This window comes from Meriones unguiculatus, chromosome 7 (assembly GCF_030254825.1).
Source record: "Meriones unguiculatus strain TT.TT164.6M chromosome 7, Bangor_MerUng_6.1, whole genome shotgun sequence".
Classification (NCBI taxonomy): domain Eukaryota; kingdom Metazoa; phylum Chordata; class Mammalia; order Rodentia; family Muridae; genus Meriones; species Meriones unguiculatus.
In genome coordinates this window covers 46,312,191-46,339,951 of record NC_083355.1, presented here as the reverse complement: position 1 = coordinate 46,339,951, position 27,761 = coordinate 46,312,191, and the positions used below count along the sequence as shown (strand labels likewise).

Genomic DNA, 27,761 nt, shown 5'->3' with positions numbered 1-27,761 from the left:
GGTAATCAGAAGAGGCCTGGCAGCTGGGTGAGCAACACACACCTGTAGACCTAGCATGTGGGGGTGCAGTGGGTCACCCGAGCTCAGGAATGCCAACCTGGGCAACAGAGTGAGGGAGGTCCCCTTCCAAAAAAGAAAAAAGGCTGGAGGGCTGAAGCGTGGCTGTTCTTTCAGAAAACCCAGGTTCAATTCCCAGCACTCATATGATGGCTCACAACCTCCTGTAACTTTAGTTTAAGGGAATCAGATGCCTTGTTCTGGCCTCTGTGGGCACCAGGCACAGAGTGGTGCACAGACATACATGCAGGCAAAACACACATACATGTGGAAATAATTAAAAAAATGTTCTTAGCTTGCTGTGGTGGTACATGACTTTAATTCCAGCATTGGGTGACAGAGCAAGTGAATCTCTGAGTTGAGGCCAGTCTGGTCAACAGAGCAGGTTCCAGGATAACCAGAGTTATGTAGTGTCTGGAAAAACAAAAAAATAAATAAATCAATAGTGAGGACTGTTGCCACTGGGGCAGGGCAGTGGTGTTCACAGCAGGACCTCTTCCAAGGCAAGCAGCACCCTCGACTGTGTCTGGAGATGTCACCAAGCCATTCCTTCTAAAAGTGAGAGCCTGGACAATCCACTTTGGCAGCTGACTTCCTTGTTACTCAGCATGTCAGTTCTGTTCAGGAGCAACAAGAGGGCCACAGGTCATGGCTGTGCAGAGCTTGGCTCCTCCTGCTATTACTTTGAAGTGGCTTAGGGACAGTCCACTCTTTTTTTTTTTTTTTAATCGGAATGAAAATGCCTTTTCCTGGCTATTGTCAGCAAATACTGAGTTCTCGAGACGTGTCCTGTCCTTGCAGGTGTTGCACTAAGTTCTGACACTGGGCAATACAGCTGTCCCTTACGTGTGTCCAGTCTAGCAGGTCAATCCCCATCCCACCCTCCCACCAGGGTTTCTCTCTGCAGCCCTGGCCTTGTTCTGCAGACCAGGCTGGCCTCGACTCAGTGCTCTGCCTGCCTCTTTGTCCTGAATGCTGGGATTAGAGGCATTCGCCACCACTGCCTAGCCTGTGAGGTCAAGCACTTCACTCCTGACAAGTGTGTTAGCTTGTTCCTTCTGGGCCAGCAAAATTATCTAGGTCGACTCTTGGATGCATGTTAGGGGGCCCAAGCTTAGAAAGGCCCCCTTAGATCTTATTACAGCAGCTCACAGGGCTGCCTACCTTGCCAAGGTTGCCTGTGGCAGCCCTTTCTCCCCCACACTTCTTGCCTTCTGCATAACCTTGATATAAGTCAGCTCATCCATCTATGGAAACCAGCAGCTTAGAGGAAAAACCAAAAACCCAGGGGTCTCCTCCGTAGTCCAGGCTTGCCTCAAACTCCTGATCCCCATCATAGCCTCTATGGGTGGAACCAGGCTTTTAAATCAGGAACTGGAATTCCTAAGCTTGAAGAAACACTTTATTCCCTTTTGGGCACTGCTTGGCTTACTGGCTACAGTCCTAGCCCAAGAGCTCCTTCCTATTCTTATCTTCCAGGATCTGAAGAATTCCTTGTGTCAATCCCTAGCCCAAACTAGGCCATCTAGTATTGTCCTAACAGTTATTTCAAGCCTTTGGAAGCATCACCATGTGGCCAACACGAAACTGATACACTGGGTGCTATCAGTGTGACATGGTAATCAGCCATGAAAGCGAATGGGTCATAGCTCTCTCATTTCCATCAGCTGTCCTCAGTGGGGAGCCCACCATGAAGGTGGAACATAACTTGTTCAGGTGTCTGAGTCCCCAGCCACAGCATCTTTCAGCTGAATGGGGCTCCACTTAGCCACACACCCCCCTCTGCCAGCTGGTCTTCCTTCAGCCAGCATAAAGTGAAATGGACCAAGATGGCAGGCACTTTCTGGGACCTGTCTGACATAAGTGTTTTTGGACACTTATTTGGCTTTAAAATAATAAAAGGCACCAATTTTAAATGTCTTTTTTTTTTCCTTTTAAGCTTTACCCCACATAGAGGGAAACTGTAAGGTTAGATATAAAAAGGTACACACAAGAAACAATAACATATTATTACTTTCCTTGTTACCATGCAAAGACAGTCAAGTCAAAGTATGGGGATTCTTTATAGTTTGTGTGTGTGTGTATGTGCCTCAGTGTGCTTGTAACGGTCAAAGTTGGGTTTTCATTTTGACAATGTGGGTACTGGAGACTGAACCCAGGTCATCAGGCTTGGTAGCAGACACTCTTACTGGCTGAGCCATCTTGCCAGCCCTAAGTAGACTCTTGAAAAGATGCTAAAAGACAAGGAAGGAGATGGCTCAGTGGTTAAGAGCATTTGCTGTTCTTCCATCAGACCTGAGTTCTGTTCCTAGCACAACCGTAACTCCAGCTTCAGGGAGCTGATAGCTCAGGCCCATGAACATACAGACATACATAATCTACATAGAATTAAGAAAAACCGATAAAGCTAGTACTTCTACTGGATAAATGCTGTCAAGTACCTGAAATTAATTTACCCTCTGCTCAAAACTGATAGGGATATAAAATCAGTCACCACATATTTTAAAGCCACAAACATTTGCAACAAATTTACTGTTCAACTACAGGATTGAGCCCTTCCCACCTAAGAGAAATCCCTGAAGAGGTGGGAGCTATATAATCCATGCATGTAAGGGTTTTCAGCAGTGGGTACTTTGGGACGGGAGGTACTGTGACCTCAGCTCCCTGGCATGACATGCAAGCATGTGGCCCAGAACCTCAAACAGGATTCAGGTCTGAGTATCCAGGGATTACGGGGATTACACCAATTCATGTAATTCCTACAATTTTTAAAGACTTCCACTAATGTCTTGATTCATGGACTCAAGGCCTTCTACGACTCGTCAGGATTACCGTCATGGTCTAGTAAAAGGCTACCATCCTCCTGCCTTGTGGGTCTTCATGCTCTTTTCTCAAAGTAGCCTCTTCTCCTTATTTTATTTGGTTGATATTTAAGCTTTTAGTCTCAGATATAATGCTGTTTCTTCAAGCCTTCCTCGACTCCATTCCCAAACCTAGTTCAGACTTGGTACTTCTGTGTATTCTTTTGTGGCATCTGTAAAATCAGGCAACCCTAGTCTCCCCAGTTAGACTATAAATTCCATGTGCAACGTGTTTATCACAAGTCTAACACAATTATTTATTTTCAGTTAAACTTTCCTTGCAAGGAAGGGTTACAAATGAACATATAGTCAGAGGCATTACACTCAACAAACTCATGTGATTAAATGGCCAAATAACCTATTTAATTGCCACAGGACACATTTTAGAAAAATAGCTTGCATTTCTTCTTATAGGAAAGGCAGCTAGCTGAGACCAGGCAACTGGAACTTGGCTGATTTCATCCACACCTGAAAGCAGTGGTTATTGGGAGGGGATGATGGAAACCTCTCTGTGCCTCAGGTTCTTCAGAGGAGGTTAACAGTAGCATAGAGTTATTGCTAGAATGAAAACATGACCGATGTAAAAAGTATGAGGCACAGTGCCCGCACATAGAGAACACTTAGTAACAAGAGCTGTTACCAGTTCTTACCATGTTAACGTTAATGTTCTCTCATGTAAGCCCTATAGGTCCCTCTGGACATACTAGGTGTAAATCCAAGACAATTACTGGCTATGTGGCCTAGTGCCTGCTCTCCAGGGAGCCAATCTTGGCGACTTCAACGCGTGGCTAAACATTAAGGCAGGAAAGAACTCGACAAGGTTCACACTTCATTTAATCTGAAGAATATTACAGGCTCTCTGTCTTCAGACATAAATTATAACAGTACAGAACAAGCAGCGAATTCGAACAATTTAAAAACTAAGTAAGTCTACACGGTTAATTTCTGCAGGAGTCTTGCCAATGTTCTTTTAAGTCACCCCGCCCTCATTTCAGTAGACGTGCACCATGCCATAGAGGAAGGTCCAAAAGAGGACGTAGGTGAAGAGGCCTCCGATGAGGCCTCCCGTAAAGAGAGGTCTTCGTGACTTAAAATATTTGTTCCACCTCCTTCCCGCTTTGAGAATCAGGAGCAGGGAGAGCAGGACGGAGGCAAGCAGGTAGAAGACGAAGCCGCAGAGGCCGGTGAGGCCGAGGATGCCGGCTGTGGCCCCCGACAGCGCTGACACTGAGGTCCGGCAGTAATCCAGGACGGCGGCGTTGCCTCGCACAGCCGCCTCGCTGATGAACGGCGGCCCTTCCCGCTTGGCCACCACCGCGGCCATCGCACCCGCCGCGGCTCGGCTTCTGCCTTCTCGCGGACTCACGCCGAACTGCGGAGAAAGCCAAGTTACAAGCGGCGCCCGAAGCCCGGCGAGTGGAGCGCACGGCGCCTCCTCCCCCTGAGGCTTCCGCGCCTCCGCCCCGTGCCTCGGGCCTCTGACCTCCACGGGCCGCCGGAGCTGAGGCTCGAGCCGGCCTGGGACAGCGGCACGTCCGCCGGGCTCGCTGAGTTACCTGGAACACAGCCGCACACAGTCCCTCGTGCTTCCTCAGACAGGAAAAACTGGAGAGTCCCCCGCCGCCATCTTGCGCTGGAGACTGCTGGGAGGACTGAGGTTGCGCAGGCGCACAAACTCCGCCCGCGCCTCCACGCTTGCGCCTGGGGCACGCTCCTCCTCCCGCCCACAAGTCCCGGGACTCCCGAAAGCCGAACAGCGCTCTGGCTGCTGATTGGCCGGAGCCTTCTTAAGTATTCATGAGGGGGCGGGCCGAGCAGGGCTGCCCTTTGTTAACCAGGGAGGGCGCGGCCGCGGGCATTCTAGCTGCTGGTCTCACCGGGTGCAGTCGGCTTGTCAGTTTTGGGTCGAAATGTCCTACGTCCCGGGCCAGCCTGTCACCGCCGTAGTGGTGAGTGCGCTCGCGTGGGCTCCTTCTCCTCTTGGCTAACCCCCATTTCGCAGAGTGGCAAACTGACATCCTAGACAGGCTGAGAAAATATAGGAGCCAGGCGCCCGCGTGCACTGCGGTGAGCAGAGCCCCAGTTTGTGCTTAGTGCTGCAGCCGTGCCTGCCCGGAGGAGTGGCTGGGACCTAAGAGCCTCCTCGGAGCTTGGGCAGAGGCCAGATCCCGTGCCCCGCCGCCGCCCGGTGGATACCTTTCAGGAGGCGCGGAACGGGAGGACGCAGGAGAAAGGGCGGTCCGTGGGAGCGTTAGAAAACTCCCCTGCCCTGGGCCTCCGTGTCCCCAGCTGGGCGGCCGTGGGGGGCGGGCGCCGACGTGAGTCGCAGCCTCTGGAATGAGGAAGCGTTTCCTCTGCTCCAGCCGGCACAGTGCTGCCGCCGCCTAGCAGGAGATTTAGGGGGTGGGGCTGGCCAGAGTTTGTCCTAGCAGCCCCTTCCCCCTTCTCATCCGGCCTCGCTCTGGGGACCGACCCCTCGAGGGCTAAGGCTTGGTCTCTTGAACTTTTCAGGATACTCAGCCCTTGGTGCATGACAGTTAACCTTCTAGCCTTTTACCGGCTCGCCTGCTGGGTTTGTCTTGTGTATCAGGCGCAACAGGAGGGAGGGCGTAGATCTGAACACCAAGGTCACCGTCTGATGGAGCCTGCCGAGGCAGACGTGGTTATGCTTCCCAGAGAGACGCTTCAGTGCTCAGCCATGAAGGAAGATTTCTGGAAGGCGCCAGATCTCTCCCCAGGCAGGGCCTTACTCTTAACTCTAAACTGGCCTTGAACTTCTGGCAGCCCTCCCGCCCTGGCCTTCTAAGTGTTGGAGTCACAGGTGTGAGTCAACAAGCTCCACAGTCCTAACTTTGGATCTGTAGGGATGGGCCATATTAGACTAGAGTGCTGAAGAGCTCCCAGAGTCAAGAGGGTGGGGACGAAGCCTCTGATAAAGGTGGCAATGGAAGGGTGAGCTGAGCCTCAGCGCCGGCCTGGGATAGAGGGAACTATTTCTGGGCCAGTGGACAGCTTCCTGGTTTTCACTCCGCTTGTACAAGCCTGGTTTTTCTAGGATTCTTCCCTAGTTGCTCCAGAAAGGAGTCCAGGCTTGACTCTATCTGGAAAAAAAGGGGGTAAGGACCTAGGAGAGCCATTTTGCTGCCTGACTTTTCCCTGAAACCAGTGACCGGGCTATCCTGTTTTGGACCTTGTGAAGGGAGGTGTAAGATACACCGGGAGGCACTTACACTTTTGGGCAGGAAGCCCCAGGCAAATGGGCCTTAGATCATGTTTCCTCCTCTTCCCTCTTGGCAGGGCAGGCGGTCTTAAGGCTGTAGGCACAGTCCTCCAATCCTAACGGCAGGTGCATGCCTGAGCACAAGAAGGCAGATCTGGCCTTTCTAAGTCTTGATTGCTCACGGGGTGGAGATGCTTCCGCCCAGTCTCACCCTCTCAAGTAGAGTGAACATCTTGATTTGGTTGCAGCCACATTACGGCCTTTCCCCTGCACTCTAGCCCCAGAGATCTGCCTCCTGGACCTGTGCAGAAGGCTCCTGACACTGCACTCTACCTGGGTTCCCACAGTGATAGTTATGTTCATCTAGACTGGTTCTCAAACTTCCAAATGCTGTGTCCCTTTAATACAGTTCATGTTGTGATACCCTCCCTCACCAAATTACTTTTGTTGCTACTGCCTATTGTTTTACTACTGTTATGAATAGCAATGTAAATGTTTTCTGATGGTCTTAGGTGACCCCTGTGAAAGGGTCATTCAACCCTGTACCCCAGGGTCATTACCCACAGATTGAAAAACACTAATCTAGACATGATAGGGTGCCCTGCTTCAGTTCCTCGTGGTCAGTTCTTGTTTGTGGATCACCACTTATAAGCAGCGCATGCTCTCAGGCCTCCATTTCCTACCCATGAACCCATTCCCCTACTGATAACTCCAGAGGCCATCCTAGCATCAATGCCTTATCCTACTCCTGCCTTCTTTTTGAGTACCAGTAGGTTAAAGATTGTGGTCCGGTGGTGACACTATCATTTCTCAAAGCTGGGTACAAATGATCCTACCTTTGCTGAAGCCTTTTGAAGTCCAGAAAGCTACTGCTACTGCTCTCTGTTAAAATTCTCAACTTTGGAGGAAACCTCTAGTGGCTGCAGGATGCTTTCTGAGGCTTCTCAAAGGCCTCAGTTGGAGACCTCAACCCCAGAGAATGCCTGAGAGCCCTGGAATATTGTTACACTGCATGCACACACAGGACCTGAGGATTGGGGAGATTATATGACTAGCCTACACCCCACAGTCTCATCTTTCAGCCCCATCTCTCTTGGTCCTGTGCCTGTGCTTGACACACTTGTCTCCTTGACCAGGAAGCACTTCTCTACTTATCCCATGTACTTCCTGGCTTGCATGATCTCTGGTATGGCTTGTTCAGCAATCTGAGCTGCCTCAGCAAGTGTCTGCACTTTCTCAGGGCTTGATCTCCTGTTCTGGGTGCTTCCCTCTGCCCCCAAAAGATGGGCGTCTTTTCTGTAGTAGTCACAGTACTCTCTGCCTCTTAGAAGAGAGCAGGCCCAGAATACATATTGATCAAGGATGCAAAATGGGTGGGAAAAGTTGCAGGCAAAGGGTATATGTGTGTGTGTGGGTCCATGTGGCTGTGTTGAGACCCAACTGCCAACCTCCCAGACAGCTGATCAGTTGGATTTCTGCAGAGGGCCCTGAGCCCCAACCTCTTGGCATAGTTCTAAGCTGGCCAAGCAATGTGAAGTTGCTGCTGGGCACAGAGATTAATCTCTCTCCACTTACCTACCCATTACCCTCAACTTGTCTTTTCTTTCACCAGCAAAGAGTTGAAATTCATAAATTGCGTCAAGGTGAGAACTTAATCCTGGGCTTCAGTATTGGAGGTGGAATTGACCAGGACCCTTCCCAGAATCCCTTCTCTGAAGATAAAACAGACAAGGTGAGTAAGCAGCACTATGGTCCCAGACCTCCCCACGCAGCACAGAAGCCTGAGGTGGCAGCTTTTTTCTTCCTGGGCCTGTGTGGAAAGAACAGACTCCCCCCCCCCCTTAGACAATCTTAAATGATCTAGTGGGATTAGGTAGAAGGCGTGCTGAGACAGCGTGGAAGAGCAGAGGTGCCATCATCAGTACTGGCCCCTGGCTGTCACAGCACAGTCCATGTGGTTTATGTGTTGGTAGGAAAGGTGGGGACAGGGACAAAGGAGTATGAGAATATGTCATGATGGGCTCTGTGGGTGGAGAGCCAATGTAGTGCCCACAGGACTTTACCTGCATTGCCTCTTTCCAGGGTATTTACGTCACACGAGTGTCTGAGGGAGGTCCTGCTGAAATTGCCGGGCTGCAGATTGGAGACAAGATCATGCAGGTACAGTTGTCCCAAGGGAGGAAAACAAGGTCTGGATGAGAGGGCCTGAAGCACTTGGGTTTAGGGCTGACCTCAGCTTCATAGAGAGGAGCAACTCATTGAAATGGGTTTTAGAAGCTATGCTGATTTTGCCCCTAAGGAAGCTGGTTGTCCTGTGTGCCTCTGCTAGAATGCTGGGCATCTCAGCTTTAGGGGATATTAGCCTGGGGGCCTGCTTGGGTAGCCTGGGGTCCTCAAAACCCTGTTTCCAGATTCTAGAGGGTGAAGAGCTGAGGAGCCTGTGTTTTCTCCTTGGACCAGGTGAATGGCTGGGATATGACCATGGTCACTCATGACCAAGCTCGGAAGCGGCTCACCAAGCGCTCGGAGGAGGTGGTTCGTCTTCTAGTGACTCGGCAGTCTCTGCAGAAGGCTGTACAGCAGTCTATGCTGTCTTAGCAGTCGGCCAGTCTTGACGTGTGCCTGCCAACCTTTTTGTACAGTGACAACGCATCCACGCTCTGTTGTGTTTCTTTCTGGCTTCTGCTGTGTGCTGGGTCCCAGCTCTGAGGGTTAATGGCTGATCCCAAAGGTCCAAGCCAACTTCTCTGCCCCTCACCCCCCAGTCGGAGGCCCTGGGACCAGTGCTCTCTCTTGGATGCTGAGGATTGGAAGTAAGGGCCTAGAGTAGGATCCAGTCTTCAGTAACCAGTCTCCATCTGAGACCAGCTGCTTGACCACAGCAGGCTGAGCAGTCGGGAAACACCTCTGAGAGCTGCCAAAGCTTGGAAATGCCAGGCTGGGCCATCTCCCCTATTTGCTCTGGTTGATGGGCTTGGCCCTGCCCTGTGTCATCTCCATCTCCTCAGTGCCTCTCCCCATAATTCCCCTATCATGGTGCCCAGCCTGGGGCTGGACCCACACATGCCAGAGACAGCATGAAGGCCACCTGGATGGAAGAGGCTCCCACTACCTTCATCCCCTAATGGGTGCTGGCCTCCCCAGGGTCTACCTGCTTACATGATTTATAAAGTTTCCAGACTGACATTTCAGGGCAGCTCTCAGAATTGCCACTTTTCTCTACCCTGTGGATTTAGCTTTTGTATTTTTTAAGTCTCAACTTTGATACAAAGTGTTTTTATCTTACTGTTTGGAAAAGTCAATTCTCCTTTTGAATTTAGCTTACTAATTCACACATCTGGAAGCAGCAACTTGTAGCATGTGACCAAGCCAGTTGGTTACTATGGAAATGGGACAGTATGATGCTATCCCATGCTCAACACTTGTACCCAATAAACAAAGCTGGAATTCACCAGGGGTTTCTGCTGAGATGCTGGGAAGGTGTCTCGGAGGGTGGTTTGGTTTTAAGGATGTCTAGCCTATCACCTTCTGTTCTGGGGCAAAGCCCAACTCCTAGGCCTATTTGTTTCTGCTGGTACCTTAGAAACCTCACTGGGAATACACTATGCCTTTGTAGAGATGCTTGTGGAAATGTCTGCAAGCGCCTTTACTGCAGTTACGGGAATTCTGGAGTGTGTTTGTCACAGTGAAACACTCATGTGCCTCTCGTGTAGCATAGCTTCAGTTCCCACTTGAGAGGAACCTCACAGGCACATGGGTTTATGAGAGAACCCAGATGTTTGCAGGGGCTGGGAATTCTAGGCAGATGTCACTCAGGGGCTTGCCTATCACTGCCAAATCAGAAAGTGTAAAGGGAAGCCCAGAAGGCTGGAGGTGCGAGTCAGTGATAGAGTATGTGTCTAGCATGCTCAGTGTCTAGTTTTAGCCATAGCACCCTCTCCTAAAGAAAGTCTGGAATTTAAAATCTGTTTTTAAAGGGTAGCACTTTTTATTTCTCTCTCTTTTTTTTCTGGTGCTGTTGAACCACGGGCCTCAAGCCTGCACTCTAGGCAAGCATTCTGCCAGTAAGCCACATTCCTAACTTACCCTTTTTGAGACAGTCTTGCTACATTGTTCAAGCTGGCCTTGAAATGTGGCCTCCTGCCTCAGCCTCCTCCGTACCTGACATTATACTACTGTGTCCAGCCCAGTAACACATTAAAAAAAAAATCACTGAGAGAGCTATGGGCTTGAACAGGCTGTATTCTTGACTCTAGGAAACAAGACTTTAAATTAGAGATGTTTCAGTGTATGGAATAAGATCTTCACCACCCCTGCTTCATGCCCCACCCTGAACCTTCCAAGCCCTGCTCACATCCATAGGCTGAACATGCTTATGGCACCTTGACACTGTCAGGTAAGGCACTGGGAAATAAACCTACCTGGCTCTGGCTGGGTAGGCATTCTGAACCCATGAGGTCTTTTCTGGTCCAGTGTGGGTCAACTTGCAGCCACCTCAAATCAAATGTACTCCACAGCCCTGTGTACTTCACATAGGTAAGCAAGGTCCTCCAAGCCCCAAGGACTTGGTTCTGAAGGCCAACACAAACTGCCTTCAGCATCTAGTAAATGTTCAGAGTGTACAAATAGGAAACAAGCCACCTTTTAATTAAGGACACATACTTCACCAAAATGAAACAAGAAAATGCAAAAGAAAGAAACACAAAGGCCCCCCCAATATTAGTCTTATAAAAAAAACAAAAAGAACATATTGATAAACTTAAGGCACACCCTGGTTCCTTCCCAACTGACAGGAAGGACAACTTGGGATGAGAAGGAAGGAGGTTTGGGATCGGTGTGGGACCAAAAGCAATATAGGAGGTGAGCTCCTATTCTTCTGAGGCTCCTTAACAGCTAAGAAATTGGAGTCTCGGTTTGGGCTGGGGAAGGAGGCCTGCCTACATCTAGAGGAGCTACTCTTACTGCTGCTGGGCCTCTAAGGCACAGGCTGGTACTGAGTGCTGCTCTCTAGGCATAAGTGAGGTAGGGAAGAGGGTAAAAGAAAACAAGCCATTTCAAAATATCCCTTGGGGGTTAAAAAAAATAAAAAAGAGGTACTGTGATATCCGTCTTTGCGTGTAAAGATCCAGAGGGTAGTAGGTGTGGGTCCATTTGAGACCGATCTGGCAAGCACCTCAGGAATCAGAAATACACTTTATCAGGCATTGGCCTGGGCCACAAATTCTGCAGTTACTGGAGCAGAGTTATATAGAATGAGTATCAGAAATGTGGCCTCCAGAGAAAGCCCAAAGCCTAACCCCAGTCCTCACCCTTCCACCACCAGCATCAGCACCTTCAAGTCCATTGGCCACAGTACTGGTCCCTGTGAACACTGCGGTAGAACAAAGCACCTTTGGCTCTCCCAGCTGCAAGGTTAGCCCTTGAAGCTGCTCCCAGAAACACTGGTGGTTTGGGGCAGGGCCATCTGCTGCAAACTTGGTGCCTAGTTCTGGCTGGGATGGCTGTCGGGACCTGTGTGTGCTGCCTGAACCCTTAAAGAAAAGAGAGATGGCATATCAAGATGCAGGAGGACTGGGTGCCTCCCAGGAGAGGGCTACAACTTTAGTTGGGAGAGACTGGCTTTCAGTCTTGGAGCAGAGTCAGGTGTCTGTCCCAGGGAGGGAGTCCTTTATGGCTCAGGAGGGGCCTGGGCGGAGGCAGGCAGGCTGGCTGAATTTAAGGCATTTGGCCCCCGAAGAAGAGTGCTTCTCTGTTGGCACACTATTCCAGCCTATACACCAGCTGCTTCTTGGGCCTTTGCTGGACACAATCTTTCCTAACAGGGCCCAGGCCCTGGCTGTTTATAGTGGGCCTCTGGGATCTAGTTCAGTTGGTCGTACCCCAGTTTCTTTTTGTACAAACAGAAGTGCTGGGTGAGGAAGACAACATCAAAGAAGACGGTGAAGACGCCAAGTCCGAACTTGGTTGGGTCTCCGAAGATCAACATCCACTGGTCTGTCAATAGCCAGAGGGGATAGAATCTGTTTTTAGGCTAGTAGCTCCTTAGGCTGGATGTGGCAGGGTGGGGATGGGAGATGTGAGGACCCCCCCCCCCCCCGCCCATTTGCCCAGGAAACAGCACAACCTAGGGGTTCCCAGGAAGGCCCTCCCTCCTGTGCTTTCACTCGCTGGGTAGAAGTGGCTTTGACAGACTTACCATTATTGTAAGACTGCAGGAACATCTGGAGGAGGCTAAAGCTGCCCCCTGTGAAGTCCAGAAGCACACCGCCAATGCTCCAGCCCTCAGTGCTTTTGTAGTAAAAGTTCATGTAGGCCTGGAGATAGACAGATGGAAGGCTGTGGGAGGCCAGACATAGCACACATGCCTTGTGGCTGCTACTCTAAAGGAGATCTGCTGATTCTTCCCACTCATGCACTAGCTCTGAGCTCCAAAGAACACCATGCTCTCCGGGCTTTGAGCGGCAGCTGGGGACACGGTGTACATGCAGGGCAGGTGAAGCACCCCTTCCCCTCTCCCCTTCTCCGCTGCTGGACTCCAGTGGCGTGAGGCTGGGGCAGTGCTGCCTCTTAAGAGTAGATGCAGCCCTCTCTGATAGTTTTTGTTGTTGTTGTTTACTTTTTAAACTGGCATCTATATAACCCAGGCTTGAACTCAAGCTCCTTCTGCCTCAGCTTCCCAGGGACTCCAAGTATTAGGATTATAGGTGTGCCACTGTGTCTCACTGGGATTCTGATTCTTCACAGCTCCAGTGATTCTGTCCCTGATCTCAGCCTGGACTCCATAAACTTGTGGAATGTGGCTGGAAGCTAGACTTTGGTGTGGAATCAGCTCTGGCACTGGGGCTACTGTGGAAAAGCTACTGAGTCCTTTAGTTCTGCCACCTGTAAAGTGGCCCAGCTGCCACCTCTGACCTGCCATGCTACCTAGTCTCCTAGACATTCCCCTCTTCTTGCTGCTCCAGCCTTAAATTCTTCCTCCAAACCCACAGTGCCATCTGAGCATCTCTGGCTGGTACTATCTCCTTTCCTACTATCCAGCAGAGATCTTGGCCTTTTTGGTGGTTTTCTGGTTCCACTCCTGACCTTTCTCATTCTATCCCATACTTGCTGTTCCCTCTCTAGTACCAGGTAATTCCAAATGTCTCCCATGGATGTTCCTGTATCAGTTTCCCAGACTTAAGCCTTACTACATGTGGGGTGCCCAGAGCCTGGGCTCTCTATGCAAATTCCCTGGGACCTGGGCCTAGCTCCATAGTTTCTACATTTTCCACATTGCTCAGCAGCCAGGTCTCCTCTGCAGGCTGCCAGGACCTGACAGCACTCTCTACTGTCTCCAAAATTCAGGCTCTACTTCTGCCTCCAGCCAATGCTGAAGCTCTAGCTCAAGGGACATACGACTTTTAACATTGAAACTTCTCATTTGGGGAAGAGTTCAAGGTGGCCTAGAATTCATGTAGGGATGCCATTTCTTTATACCAGGCTCTAGCTTGAGGCCATTATGCTTGCCAAGGAGGAAATGTATGAGTCTAGGCCCCAGGACCAAGACTGGACTATAAAGACTGGGCAAGGGAGTATGTTGAGGGACCTCCTGGGAGAACATCACTACAAAGGAGAAGGCCACAGCAGTCAGCTCCCTTCTCTGTCTGGTCTGTTCTGATTCCCCTGCCACTGGTCCTTAGGGATGGCTATTGTGGTCGGCGGGCAAGAGAGAAATCCAATGTTATCAGGAAAGACATGTAAGTCTGGCTGCAGGAAGGAGCAGACAGTGGTTCCTATTGGCTTCCTGTCACTCTGGGCTCACCAGCTTCTACTATAGCTTTCTACCCTGTCTCCTTAGCTTGGTAAAAGCTGTTCTGTGGGGGCAGGGCCTCTCACATTACCAGCCATATGGAAATACAGGAAGGCTCTGGAGTACCTGTGGAAAATACTTGATCAGCGTGATGATGAGCTTGATGTAGGAGAAGCAGAAGAGGAACTGCAGCCATGTGGTGACACCGACTGCAGCCATGATCATGGTGACTAAGACAAAGAGCCATGCAAGGACCAGGAATCCAACAGAGGGCCATGACACGTGCTGGTTGCCTCGCTGAGGATGAGATGGGTGAAGTTTGTAGATTGCTTCAGGGTTTCAGGAAGGGATGGCTTTGGACAGGGGTACAGGATGGGTGGGAGGGGAGGGCTGGAGGCAGAAGCCTGGTCTTAGTATAACCTGTGTAAAGAAGGGGCCAAGAACACTAGAGTATGTCTGCACAAGGCCAAGGTAGAAGACCAAATCTAGAGATCACTGGGCCTATGTGGGTAGTGAGTAAATCAAACCAGGGCTGGGATAAGGTGTGGAGTCCCTAACACCAGCCCCATCCTTTTACAGTCAAGTTCTCCTGCTCCATCCATGTTGACTTCTCCACCCACTGCTGACCAAGTTCCAGCTTCCCAGAGCTGGATACCTCAGAGCTCATTTGGAGGGAGCAAGCAGTGCAGGGGTTGGAGGCCCAATACCTCACCTAGCCCTGCTGCCAGCTCATTCCATTACCTGTGAAACCTGAGGACCCTAGAATCTCTCCTCACCCCAGCTTTTCTCTAGACATGGTCCCAAAGTGAGGCCCCTTCAGTGTCACAGTAAAGGTGTAAGAAAACCAAGCTTCATGAGAGTCCCACAGCCCCCACTCGTCTTAGGGCGTTAGGGTGGTGGTGAAACACTGGGGTATGCCTATGAAACACTGGGACTTCTAAAAGGCGCCCTCGTGCCATGCTGCGACCACAGAGGGCTTTTTAGTGAATCTGATTTCAGCTGAATCCAGGTTCCCCCTGACCTCCCAGGAGTTGACTCCCCACTGGTACCCCTAACCCAGGCCATTCCCATCTGCTCATATTTTCCCTCACTCCATGCTTAATGACCTTCCCTTCCCCTAAAAGAAACCTCACCCACCCTTGGCCCATAAACACCATTTTCTTGACACATTCCCTCAGTTAAGCAAGGCACAGGACAGGAAAGTCCCCCCCCCCCAAATCTACTCAGCTAGAGAAAGCTGGGGCAGCACATCACCTCCCTTCAAGACATGTGGGTAAAGTTGGTGGTGGAGGTTGGCTTAGAACACTAATGGCAAGCCAGGTCAGCAGGCCTCATTGCTTACCTCATACAGGCAGCACTGCAGGATGAGAATCAGGGTGAGGGCGACTGCATGTAAGCTGAAGAAGACGTCATTACTGTTGACAGGGTTCACGCCGTTGGGGTGCTTGAGGAGAAACTGCTCCTGTTGGGACATGAGGAGAAGCTGAGAGGTGAAGAGAAGCGGAGTCATCCAGGGGCTAGGGTGGGCTGTAGGGAGTGGGCAGCGCTGTACCTGGATATAGGGCACCCATAAAAGGCCGATGTTGAAAACACTGTAGGCCACGAAGCCTGTCAAGTTCAGAGCTAAGAAGTCAAAGCTGAGACCAACAACACTGCAGAGGGGCAGAGGGGAACAAAGTAGGGCAGGGTGAGGCAGGGAAGCCCTGGGATGGGAGGGGCATAGCTCCTAGCACATGGGAATGGAGGCCCAAGCATCATCCTTCCAGGTCTCTCCATTTCCATAGCAGGTATCATTCAACTGGCTCTTCTCCCCTCCCATACTCCAGAGGCTTCTCCTGGAGGCCTCTAGGGGAGAGACAGCACCCATTTCCCTGGCTCACTGCTTAGCAGTCTCCTCTGAGAACTGAGACCTAGGTGAGCTATGTTCCTGGCCCCAGGTCTACTTTTACTTGGTCAAGTCACAGCAAAAGTGCTTAGTCTCTGGGGCTGAAAGACGCATGACATGATGTCCAGCCTTTCAGGGCCAAAGAGCTTCAGGGCAGACTTTCCCTTACTCAGCTTAGCTGAGAAGCTCTTATGTCATTGTTCCCATAAGGAAGGGCTGAACGAAATGAACCAAATACCTAGCACGGGAAATCTAACCCTACTGCAGACAGAAGTATAGAGGGGTGTCTTCCCGCAGCCCCACATAGGCGCAGGGACAGCTCTAAGCTGGGCAGTTACCTTTTCCGCCTCCAGTTCTGGATCACCTGTGGGTAGAAGGAGATGGACCAGGCCATGAAGTAGATCCAGCCAATCACCTGGTTTATGATGCTAATGATTCTGCTGTGTATCACCAGGAACCGAATCCTGGGGCTAGAGAGGAGTTTGGGGTCAGGATGCATTTGGTGAAGGTTTTGGAGGAAGCCCTCTTGCACATCTGTGCATGGCTACCCTTCCCGCTATATAAGGCCAAATGGGTGGGGGTGGATGCCAGCCTACCAGGTCTGGTTGGAATTATTTCTGTGCAGATAAACAGTCACTTGTCCAACATTTTGAGAAGTCACTTCGAAAGAGGCATTTTTCTCTCCACGAGGCACTATAACCTGTTAGGAAGACTGAATTTGATCTGTGGCCATATACAATTAATTATAGGGTTTGGCTCTAGGCTGGGAACTAGGAAAAGGGGAGGGACACATCATTCTTTTTTTTTTAATGTTTGTCATTTATTTATTTATTTATTTATTTATTTATTTAATTTATTACAATTTATTCACTTTGTATCCCAGCTGTAGCCCCTCCTCCATCCCCTCCCAATCCTACTCTCCCTCCCTCTTCTTCTCCTATGCCCCTTCCCCAGTCCAATGATAGGGGAGGTCCTGCTTCTCTTCTATCTGACCATAGTCTATCTCATCAGATAGACTAATTCTCATCAGGACTGGTTTCTTTGTCTTCCTCTGTGGACTGGAAAGGCTGTTCCCCCCTCAGATATAGGTGACCCAAGAGCCAGCCCATCAGTTCATGTCAGCGATGGTCCCTGGTCCTATTATTGGGGAACCCACTTGGATACTGAATTGCCTTGGGCTACTTCTGTGCAGGGGTTCTAGGTTATATCCATGCATGGTCCTTAGTTGGGGTATCAGTCTCAGAAAAGACTCCTGTGCCCAGATTTTTTGGTTCTGTTGCTCTCCTTATGGAACTCCTGTCCTCTCCAGGTCTTTCTGTCTCCCCTCTTCTTTCATAAGATTCCCTGCACTCTGCCCAAAGTTTGGCTATAAGTCTCGGCATATGTTTTGACACCGTGCTGGGTGGAGTCTTTCAGAGGCCCTCTGTGGTAGGCTCCTGTCCTGTTCCCTGTTTTCTCCCTCTTCTGGTGAGACACATCATTCCTGGTTCTGCTTTCTGAGAACTTACTAACCATGTACAAGAAGCACTGCCAGCCAGCCTAAGCCCCACTCTGCCACGTTTCCACCTAGCTTCCTGGCACAACAGCAGGCTGTTCCTTGGCTCTCCCTCGATAACTACCAAAGGAGTGTAGGAAAGCTTTTTTCCCTTCATTAGCCATGCTACCTCACTATACTCATCTGTACATGGGGATCACACCAGTGCCTACCTCATAGGGCTGCTCTGAATGATGTGATGTCCCCAACGCTTACAGTACAGAGATGGGCACATGGTGGGCCTGGGAGCTATCATGATGGAACTATGAGAGCAGTATTATTGCTGTTTCCGTTATGGTGGTGCTCGGTGAGACTTATAAATGGATGTCTCCTTACGCTCTGCCTCAACTGCCTAACGACAAAGCAGAAGAGGTGCGAACACAAGATGCTCTTGTGGTTATTCCTGCTTGATATTTATCAAAAGCCCTGTTCCTGGGATTTGGGCTTGGAGCCTGCTTGTGCTATTTGATTTTTTCTGTCATCTTCCTGCCACACTGAAATCCCCTCAGAGAATCAGGGAGGTGGACGGCATCTTTATGGAACCAAACTGTCCCACTTTCCTCATGACACTAGGTCCTACCTTAAACCTATGCTCTAAGTGCCAAATGGGTGTGGCTCATTAAAAAATAGTGGTTTCTTTCTCTAGCCCCCTCTCTAATTTTCTAAGACAAAGTCTTGCTATGCAGCTCTGGTTGGCCTGCAACTTTGTAGCCCCAGCTGACCTCAGACTCACAGAAATCCCCTTGCCTCAGTCTCCTGAGTGTTGGAATTTATAGGCACAAGCTGCCACATCTGGACGCTCCACCCCACTGTTGCCTTCTATGACCCCTCCCCCCCACCCCACTAGACTTTGAGATCATCCTGCTTTCAGCTACCAAGGGATGGAGTGTCAGACTAGCAAGGCATCTTACTGAAGACTTCGGAGGCCCTGCCAGGTCAATGGGAACCACTGTATACTTGCTGCTATTGCTTTCAAACCCCAGAGTATGGTCCAGGAGATGTGATGAACCCTGTGCCTACAAATGAAGAGAACACTGGCTGACCCAAGGCTTCTATGATGAACTCCTAGACCACATGGCTCCTAGGTTCTAACCACTGGCTTCTTATATCACAGGTACAGGACAAGAATGGTTAGCTCTGGACAGGGAAGGGTCAGTCAAACAGGAGCCTGAGAAGGTGAGTTCAGGTGTTCATCATAAGATGATATGATGTTCAACATAAAGATCATGTTCCACAAATATTTTGGCTTTGACTCCCACTGCTAATTAAATAGAAAGCTTGCCCTATAGTATATATTCAGAGAAGAACACAGCTCACAGCTGGATGAAGTGTCTACAGACTATACACATCAACCTCCATTCTGCTCCCCTCCAGTCTCTGGACCCTGAGGATAACCACTGGCCTGACAGCAGTTTTTGTATATTTAAGGAACCTTATAGCCCATTTTTTTGTGTTGTGCTTCTTTTGCCTGATGTTTTTGACTTTTGTTTATTTTTACAAGTGGAGACCTTTACTTAGACATCCACACCTAAACTAGTTTAACTGATGTCTGTTCCTTTGAGGGTCTACACGTGGTCTTCATATCAAGCAAAGCTTAGAGGCCTTGCGCCGACCTGCTGTTAGGCCAGTGTCTTTCACTGTACTACATGATGGCCTCAGCCCTCAAGCCCGGGGTATGTGCGTGTTGCGAGTGCACATGCTGGTGCCAGGGACTGAACCTAAAGCTTCTTGTATGCTAGGTGAACACTTTACACTGAGAACCCCCTCATTTCCTACAATGTTCTCTCTCTCTCCCTGGTTTATTCGAGACAGGGTTTTTCTGTGTTGTCCCGGAACTCTCTTTGTAGACCAAGCTGGCCTTGAACTCACAAAAATTTGCCTGCCCCTGTTAACCAGGATTAAAGGAGTGTGCCAGCACACCTGGCTTCCTAAAATGTTTTAAAGCAAGGCTGATCCTTTCTATCCATGGATGTTCAGGGCCTTGAAATATCTTTAGAACTTCTCCACTCTCAGAACCACCTTTGCTGCAGGCTTCTTTTTTGCACCCAACTATACACCACACCTTATTGTTATTAATCATGGTTAGGCCGTAGGACTGACCCCTGAAGCCATTCATCTGATTGGATGAAAGCTTCCAAACTACACCACAGAAAATGCTCATCCTCAGAGACAGCAACAAAGCCCAAGCCACTTTCCAGGATGATGGTATGGGGCAGCCTAGGTGACTTGTTTCCATAAGCTCTAAAATAAAGTGTGTTCTGTCGTCTAGCATCATCTTAAGCGTTTGTAAAGGTCTGTTACTCACTTCATCAGGAAGTTCCAGAATAGTAAGATTTTTTGAACGAAATGTGATTTCAAAAGTGATCACCAAGGTTGCATTTAATGGATGCCTGTGGAGGATAAGAGCCTGGTTACTGTTGGGAAGTTGGACCCTGTAAGACATCAAACAAGCCTCTGGATTTCACCCCAGGCCTTCATTTCTCTAGAAATCAGGACTAGGAAGAGCAATGTGCTCAGACTACACACATCCAACCTCCAGGTCAAGAAACGAGCATTTCCAACACCCCAGAAGCCCTGTTCTGCTCCTCTCGTCTCCTGACCCTGAGGATAACCACTGGCCAGGCAGCATGGAGTCGCTGTTTTTATATTTTATACAAAAATGATCTGACAGCACAGAGTTTTTCTGTGTTGGGATTCTTTTCAATGGTATTATGCTTTACTTCCATTTAGTTCTGTAAGAGAATATCTTTACCTAGATATCTGCCCTTAAACTGGAGTGGTAAGAGGTGAAGTCCTGTTCCTGCTCTATCAGGAGTCTAGATGTCCTTCTGGGCAGGGTGAGGACCCACGAAGGTGGAATTCTGGCTGTGAATAATGGGGCAAGCAGAGGGAACAGGCCTATGGCTCTCTGCCTCAGTGGGAAAGGCTCCTTTTAAGGTCAGGTGTGAGCAGCATGTCGTGCAAAGGTCAGCAGGGAAGGAATGAGATGAGGCTCTTTGGGAGCAACCATGGGAGCCTCAAATGTAGGAAGCCATTTAAGGATTGCAGAGAGGAGAGAAGAAGAGTAGGCCTATAACCTGGATAGTTTACATGATGTAGATGTGCAAGGTATAAAGGATAGAGCCAGAGGCCTGGGGACCAAAGCTTGGGTTTGAGCTCAGGCTTTACAGGACAGGTGAGGAGTAAAGGACACCACGTCAGCTGGGAGCTGGAGGCATGGTGGGGCAGTGAAGGTCATGGTAATAGAGGAGAACCTTCTGGTAGAGGGTGAACCCCTAAACCAGCAGGTGTCAGTAAGTAAGACTCTTGGACAAAGGCCAAGTGTGGGCAGGGACATGTGGGACGGCCACTTTTGCTTTGGCAAGTGACCTCGGCAGTGCTGTGCTGGTTGGCATCTCAGCTCCTTGCCCTCTCCTCTTTAGGACTCTGTTCAAATGTTTATTCCTGGGAAGGGTTTTGAAGTCTGGCATCATCTGTGACCACCTGAGGACTCTTCTCAATAGAGGAAACAGCTCATATTTCTAGGAAAAAGTGTCTTCCTCCCAGTGGAAACAAGGACTCTGAGTGTGTGTTTGACTCTGGGTCTCTGCTCTGCACTCATGGGCTTAAACTACTCTTTTTTTATGTTCCACACCAAAGAGGCAAGAGCATCACACTTGAAGTGCATGTAGATTGAGCCAGAGGTCAGTCCTAAGTGGGGCTGAGGACAGAATTGGGTCTGAGAACTTACCCCAGGGTGATGCTGACATTGGCTGAGCTGCCATTTTCCAGCTTCACCGTGGAAGGAACGGTGAGACTAACAGTTGACTCTGGAAAGAACCAAGTTAATGATATGAGACACCAGGTCAGAGAGCTCAGCTCACAAGGAGACGTGGACAGCAGGGCCTGCCATGTGAACCCATGAGCCCCTGACTCACTGACAGCACTGCTTCCTAGGTCTACTTCCAGACTTACATCATGCCTGCCCGTTTGTGCATCAGGGCCAGACTGCCACAGGCTAGAGCAGGAAGTGCTGACCTTCCCCCTTCTTCTGCTTCGTGGACAATCTGAGCTCCCCAGAAATAGTTTGGAAACTACGCAGCCCAAAAGTTATATATATATATATGAAATTCAAAGCAACATCTGTGATTGTAAAGGGGAGAGTCATTACCTACCTCTGCAGATGAGCAGCAAAGTATTACCTCTGAAGAACTGATCTGGTATCATTCTTACATTCAGAGATGGGCACATAGCCTGGCCAACATGTTTCTAAAGAACCCTCTGGGCTTTCCTGCAGACTCAGCTCAACCCATGCATGGTCCTTTCCTGAGACTATCTATCTGCTGGGTCTCGAGGATAGTGGCGAGGGCCATATACTTCTCATTATCAGGGCTTGCTTCTTGGCATTAAGGTGCTAACTCAGGGGAAGGGGGACAAACAGGCCACCAGGATGAGGGAGGAAGCAGGTTTGGGTCTTAGAAAACCATTTTAGGGTGAGAGGTAGATTAGGAGTGCAGCTGAGAGGTAGAGCACACAAGCAGCAGGCACAAGGCCCTCAATCCAATCTCCAGCATCGAAAAAAGAGGAAGATCGGTTCGGGAGATCAAATACCCCAGCACACTGTGGTCACAGGGCACAGCTGGCTAGCTTCCTGAGTAATTCCTGTATTCTCTGGGCACCTCCCTTGTCACTATGCCATCCCCAAATGTCTTCAAAGCTTTAGGCGTGTCTGCCCATCTCATCTCCCCTATGTCACAGACTTCAAGGATATGCACATCCTAGAAGTCACAATCAGGGATCCAGACTAGGAGCGGGAAGATGGCTCTCATAGGGGTAGAAGCTTCACACCTCTACCCAGAGCCCTCCACAGCAAGGATGAAGAACTGGATTGGAAGAAACTTCTGTGCCTCCTCCAACCTCAACTGCTTTCTCTCCCCGGTATTTCTACCTGTAGTTTTTATTCTTCTGCCTTGACACTTCCTGCGAGAGTCACCTCATCTCCCAAGGTGCTCACTAGCTTGAAGCTCACAGTTCTAGGCCAACCTCTCCCACATCTGAGCTGCTTTATCCAGCTTAGGCCCCTTGTGTAAATGCAGATGTTGGCTGTCCCCAAGGTCCACATCTTTCAGATGTGACTCTTCATAATACACAGTCTCTTATCCCCTCACCTGGACGGATTCCTCAGCGTATCCTGATTGGTCCCTGTAGCCTCACGGTCTGGAGGCTGCTATGCCAACTCAGTCCTGCCTGCTATCCTAACTCTGTCCTTCCACTCTGCCCATTATGCGATCAATCTGAGGCTTTGTTCTGGGCTTGCCCAGCTAGGGGAGTACAGGGCTTTCTATTCCTGTCTATTAAATTTTATTTATAGCTCAGGACTACATCAGATAAGTTAAGTCCCAGAGCAAGCTACTGCTTAGAGCACACACACACACACACACACACACACACACACACACACTCACACAGACACACACACAGGTGTGTGTGTGTGTGTGTGTGTGAGACACTTAAAGGGATGTCAGGAAGTTATACTTTCCAGTCTTCATATATTAAAGTGGGAAGGTGGGAGCTTTCAAAGAACCAGATCAGAGAGTATTTAAATCCTCCACTCAGTACTGCAGAAAACACTAGTGCTCCAGGAAATGAGATCATAGTTTCTGAAGTCACAGTTCCTTACTGGCTTTGACACTTCTTAGCTTTGTAAACCCACAGGAAGGTATTTTAGGGATAAGCCTACACCTGTACGACCTGTTAAATGGATGGAATAGGACCTATCTCAAAGATAAAATGCAGAATGGTTAGCAGCATGCTTTCTATTGTTTACCTGGCCTCACTGCTAAATAGTTCTACTACTGTTATTACTTTACAGCTAATTGCAGGGTATTTTTAGCCTGAGATAGGAGGCAGCTGGGAAGCTGTATCAGATCCTGGGAAAGTGTATTTTTAAGTGTTGAGTAGGAGCTTCTATATGTCATATCAGAATTTCCAGATGAGCTGTGGCAAGATCACCTTGTTTAGCATAGAGCAAGTTATCAATCTCCTCTCAGTCTTGTCCTTTTTTTCTTTTCTTTCGAGACAGGGTTTCTCTATGTAGCCTTGGCTGTTCTGGAACTCGTAGACCAGGCTGGCCTCCTGGTCTACAGAGATCTGCCTGCCTCTTCCTCCCAAGTGCTGAGATTAAAGGCATGCACCACCACTGCCTGGCCCATCTCATTCTTTCATCCAGACTAGAGACTGAATGCAGGTCCTCGTACAAGTGATCTACACTGGCCAGAATGATGGAGCCACTGCTTTTAATATTTTATACACAAATGATCTGACAGCACAGAGGCTTTTTTTTTTTTTGCAATGATATTATGCTTAACTTTCATTTATTTCTATAAGAGAATACCTTTACTCCATCTTTATCCCTTCTTATGCTTTTACTTGGTCTCATTAAGTTGTTCAAGCAGCTTTCAATCTATTTTGTCCCATAGGCCTTTACTTGTAATCCTCCTGCCTCAGTCTCCCAAGTAGCCAGGATTACAGATCTAAGCCACTGCTGCTGGCTGGTACCACTTGGCACCCTATCTTCTCCCAGCCATTGTTGCTGGCACTTCTTTTTTTCTTCTCTTTCTTTTCTTCTTTTTTTTCTTCTCTTTCTTTTCTTCTTCTGCTTTTTTTTCAGTTTTTTTTTTTTCTGCTTTTTTGTCAACTCTGCCTGGAATACATGCCACTACTAATCTTCCTCTCTCAGCTTCCAGAGTGCTAGTACTACAGGTATACCACCATTTCTGGTACTCTCTTACTTAACCCTTCACTTTATTATCACAATAGGCAATGGGCATTTTCAGTCTTATTTTAAGTCAAGGACACTCCCTCCGAGAGGAAAGGAGCCTTGTCCACATAGCCAGAAATAACTGAACAAGGACTCAAAGCTGTGCTCATGGGTTCAAAGCCCAGGCTGTTACCATTAGGCTGCACTGTCACGGACTCCACTCAGAGTCAGAAATTACAAACTCTGGAGGCCTTCTGTTCACCTGTTGTCCTTGATGCTGATGCCCTAACAGAGGAGAAAAGTCTGGCAGAGTGAGGCTGCTCCAACTCCAGGTTCTCAATTTTACAGCAGCTTCCATTGCTGCCTTCACAGATACGGTCAGAAGAAGAGGCAAATTGGAGCAGGCCCTCTTCCAGTCCTAGCTTTATCTGTGAAGCTCTCTACCTGGCCCGAGTCTCAGTTTACCCTCTGTGTAACTGGAATACTAGCAGGATTTGCCATTATCTGCTGTGTAGAATCCTGTGCCCATGCACACAGGCGCACACACTCACTTCCTAGACTGACCCGGTAGGTCTGATGTGTGGCATGACATCCCTCTGGAGAGAGGTGGCGTGACCAGGCCGCATGGTCTGAGGCCTTTCTTCCTTCCTTCCTTTCTCTTTCTTTCAGAGATTACTTCTCCATTAGGTGTGACTGCGAAGGAACATGACTGATACTTACCAAAACGGGGTAAGCGGGTCAGAGGACCAGTTCCCTGGCCATCAGGAGGGGAGACAACCACAGTGGTGAGGCAGTGTGTGCAGGGAACACGTGTAGGATTTCTAGTGTTTGCCCTCGTTGCTGGAAATTGTTAGTCATTTGCTTTGGGCCTGGGCACTGTGAATACTAAACAAAGCTATTCACAGAAGAAACTCCACAAATGTGTTGGGTATTGCAAGGATTGCTAGGATGACAACAGCATTTGAAGGGGTCCTCTGACAAGGATGTGTAAACTCCACTAGTGTGCATTCTGTGTGGCTTGGGATGCTGTAACCAGTTCCAATCTTCTTCAAGCAAAAGTCAGGGCCAGGGAGACTTCCCTTATGCCTGTGCCCAGAGAACTAGGTACTGGCCTCCCTAGTGGCTCTTCGGACCACACCCTCTCTGCAAGTTCAGAGTGTAGAAGCACAAACTGTTTCTGTTTTTTTAAACAGATACTATCTTAGCTCGGTGAGGCTTGAGACCAGTCATCCAGTCTGATAAAAAAAAAAAACAAAAAACAAAAAAAAACAAACCACTGTTATCTCTACTAATACAGAGAAGGCAAGAGGGACTCCAGGGTAAAAGGCCAATCATGTTTGGGACCATCTGGTTCTTTGTAAGGTGGCCTGGACAGCACCAAATTTTTGGTGACAAAGAGGTTACTCCTTGAAGTCTGGTTCTTGAAAATAAAAAACAAAACAAAACAAAACAAAACAAAGCATTTTTACATTAACTAAATAGCACAAGAAGAAAATTACTTCCCTAACAAAATTAAAACCCACCACAATATGCCTAGATATGAAAAGCTCAGTGAGACAACATATTTAATAAAGGCATTAAATAAAAAAGGTTACTCTTTCCACTGTTTCCCTTTTCACAAAGCTGAGAAGCCACTTTCAAACTCACCACATTTCTCTATGAACTTCAAGAGGAAAAGGGTCAAAATAAGCAGCCAGTTCCTCATCATGTTCTTTGACTTCTCAGAACTAGGAGGAAAAAACATCAATTGAGAGGCATGTCAGCGTTGGATTAGCTCAGCTCTTGGTGGACAACATGCTACCTGAGCCATGCAGTGGGACAGTTCATAAAGGGCTTCTCCTTCACCCCTCTGACCTCACAACCTTGGCACCACACCTCTGGGAAGGAGACCCAGAGAGGACTTCTCTTTGTTTCATGGGCAAAGCCTCTCAGAGCGGCTAAGTGGGCTGTGTAAAGTCCTACTCTGAGGAAGTGAGCACACACCTGTACTTTTCCCTCAACTGCTCTCTGCAACTCAGTTAACAGGAAAAAAAAATGGAGTTTCACTGGCAGACTGTTCTCTAGTTACAGTGAAACAGATATAAACTGTGAAATTCAAACACCATGTTAGCAAAAAAATCCCCAGTGCCAAAGGCCAAGACATCTTGAAGGAGAAGCCCAGAACAGATGAAAAAGGAGTTGACAAGGTGACCACAATGCTAAAAAGATAAGAGTGGTTAACCACACAACTAGGCCTGTAAAAAGTTACAAGACAGAAGTTACAAAGCACGTGCCATGCCCATCTTCTGTGGTGGGGGTATTGTGTGTGTGTGTATGTTTGTGTATTCTAACCATCTTCCGGGCCTCACTTTCAAGATGCCTCTATCATCTCTACTCCAGAGCAACCTGGAATCAGAGATTTCCTGTGGCAGCTTCCCTTTGTCAGGTGTCAGAGGTAGCTTTGTCCTTGTTCAATAACCTGGTACTTCCTCAAGGGATAGCACAGATTGGACAAGCAATATGTCCCCCAGACATGGGCTGTTCAGGTCCCAGGCTTCCCATTTATTTGTTGTATGATTTTGGAATACTTCTTAACTTATGCTCCCAATGGAGAAACAAGGATAGTGGTTACTACACCACAGAATTAAAGTGAGATGAAATGTGGGGCATGCATTCTCAAAAGGGGCTAAAATAGGCTCTTGGGACCTGAAAAACATCTGTAATAACTGTTTGTGGCTCTCCCAAAGGCCATAATACAAAAAATAGATCTTATCAGCTGCATTAAAATTTTAAGGAGGTGGACGGATAAGATAACAAAGTTGAGAAACAATGATGTAATGTTATTACTACTACCAGCCAGGGCTCCCAGCAAGCTCTCACAAAGCATGGCTATTTGCCCCAATACAATTGAAAAGGCAGGATCCAAGTGTCCTTTGGGGGAATCAACAGGAGCTTCTGGAACGGTCCTATATTAGCATCTAGCTCCCCCAGCCCCAAAGCTACCTGCACATTCCCAAATCAGATTCAGGCGGCACCAAAGGAGGCAAGCACGGGGTTCCAACTGCTCTGGAACAGTGCCGCCAACACCGGTTGGCAGCCAGTACCAGTGCTTTTGCTCACCCACACCCTGGCCCTTCAACCTCGGTAGTGCTGGCCAGGGTCGGGGCCAGAGGCTAGAGACCCAGGCGCTGGTGAAGGAGGCTAGGTTCGCGGTAAGCTGCCCTCTGAGGTGCCGGGCTAGTCTCTGCTGGGGTGGGTGCTGTCCTACAGGTTTTGGGGAGGCTGCCTCATCGCGATGGTTCTCACCTGACAGCCTCTCGGGCTTGGAGGGCCGACTTCACCGAAAGCTGCACTCTCCCGCCAGACGCCACTTAGGAATGTAGAGGACCTTTCGGGCTCCGCTGACTATGTGTGAGGGCGGGGCCAGTTGTCACCTGACCTGAGCCACCGGGAGCTCCGCGCAGGGAGCTCTGGAAGTCGTAGTTTTCACAAGCCGACAACGCTGGGTGGGCTTGAGGAAAGGGCGGAAGGGCGCAGGAGCCTTGGCGTGGAAGGGCTCGGATGGGAGGGGAGGTGGCGTCACTTGTAGGGGCAGCAGGGCTCTCGGGCCTCTGTCGTCGCTGAAGCTCCGAGCTCCTTGGTGAAGATCCCGGGACACGCGGCGCTGTCCCGGAACCTCAGCCCAACAGGTCCCGCC

The 27,761-nt window shown here is 49.2% G+C and overlaps 3 protein-coding genes across 3 annotated transcripts; 1 reads left to right on the top strand and 2 right to left on the bottom strand.

Annotated features, from left to right (window-relative positions):
- Positions 1–3,734: 3,734 nt before the first annotated feature.
- Positions 3,735–4,626, bottom strand: Emc6 (ER membrane protein complex subunit 6). The gene is made up of 2 exons (XM_021654633.2): positions 4,475–4,626; positions 3,735–4,290 (listed from the first exon to the last, which is right to left on the bottom strand). The coding sequence occupies exon 2, from the start codon at positions 4,240–4,242 to the stop codon at positions 3,910–3,912; it is 333 nt and encodes a 110-aa protein (XP_021510308.1). The 5' UTR covers positions 4,243–4,290; positions 4,475–4,626; the 3' UTR covers positions 3,735–3,909.
- A 59-nt stretch (positions 4,627–4,685) lies between these two features.
- On the top strand, positions 4,686–9,589 carry Tax1bp3 (Tax1 binding protein 3). The gene is made up of 4 exons (XM_021654632.2): positions 4,686–4,867; positions 7,751–7,870; positions 8,221–8,298; positions 8,599–9,589. Exons 1-4 carry the CDS (start codon positions 4,829–4,831, stop codon positions 8,734–8,736), a joined length of 375 nt encoding a protein of 124 aa, XP_021510307.1. The 5' UTR covers positions 4,686–4,828; the 3' UTR covers positions 8,737–9,589.
- Positions 9,590–10,764: 1,175 nt separating this feature from the next.
- Positions 10,765–27,571, bottom strand: Ctns (cystinosin, lysosomal cystine transporter). The gene is made up of 12 exons (XM_021654631.2): positions 27,371–27,571; positions 25,733–25,812; positions 21,077–21,155; positions 19,652–19,736; positions 16,409–16,512; positions 16,151–16,282; positions 15,480–15,579; positions 15,270–15,389; positions 14,054–14,224; positions 12,335–12,452; positions 12,018–12,132; positions 10,765–11,669 (listed from the first exon to the last, which is right to left on the bottom strand). Exons 2-12 carry the CDS (start codon positions 25,791–25,793, stop codon positions 11,621–11,623), a joined length of 1,134 nt encoding a protein of 377 aa, XP_021510306.1. The 5' UTR covers positions 25,794–25,812; positions 27,371–27,571; the 3' UTR covers positions 10,765–11,620.
- Positions 27,572–27,761: the final 190 nt, after the last annotated feature.

What these genes read in the sequence shown, in the direction of transcription:
- Emc6 (XM_021654633.2), bottom strand. Translation starts at nt 4,242, where the DNA reads ATGGCCGCGGTGGTGGCCAAGCGGGAAGGGCCGCCGTTCATCAGCGAG.
- Tax1bp3 (XM_021654632.2), top strand. Translation starts at nt 4,829, where the DNA reads ATGTCCTACGTCCCGGGCCAGCCTGTCACCGCCGTAGTG. An exon ending in AGCCTGTCACCGCCGTAGTG is followed by an intron (nt 4,868 to 7,750) that starts GTGAGTGCGCTC and finishes TTCTTTCACCAG; the next exon opens with CAAAGAGTTGAAATTCATAA. An exon ending in CTGAAGATAAAACAGACAAG is followed by an intron (nt 7,871 to 8,220) that starts GTGAGTAAGCAG and finishes GCCTCTTTCCAG; the next exon opens with GGTATTTACGTCACACGAGT.
- Ctns (XM_021654631.2), bottom strand. Translation starts at nt 25,793, where the DNA reads ATGATGAGGAACTGGCTGCTTATTTTGACCCTTTTCCTCTTGAAGTTC. An exon ending in TATGGGTGCCCTATATCCAG is followed by an intron (nt 15,390 to 15,479) that starts GTACAGCGCTGC and finishes ATGTCCCAACAG; the next exon opens with GAGCAGTTTCTCCTCAAGCA. An exon ending in CCTGCAGTCTTACAATAATG is followed by an intron (nt 12,133 to 12,334) that starts GTAAGTCTGTCA and finishes GGCTATTGACAG; the next exon opens with ACCAGTGGATGTTGATCTTC.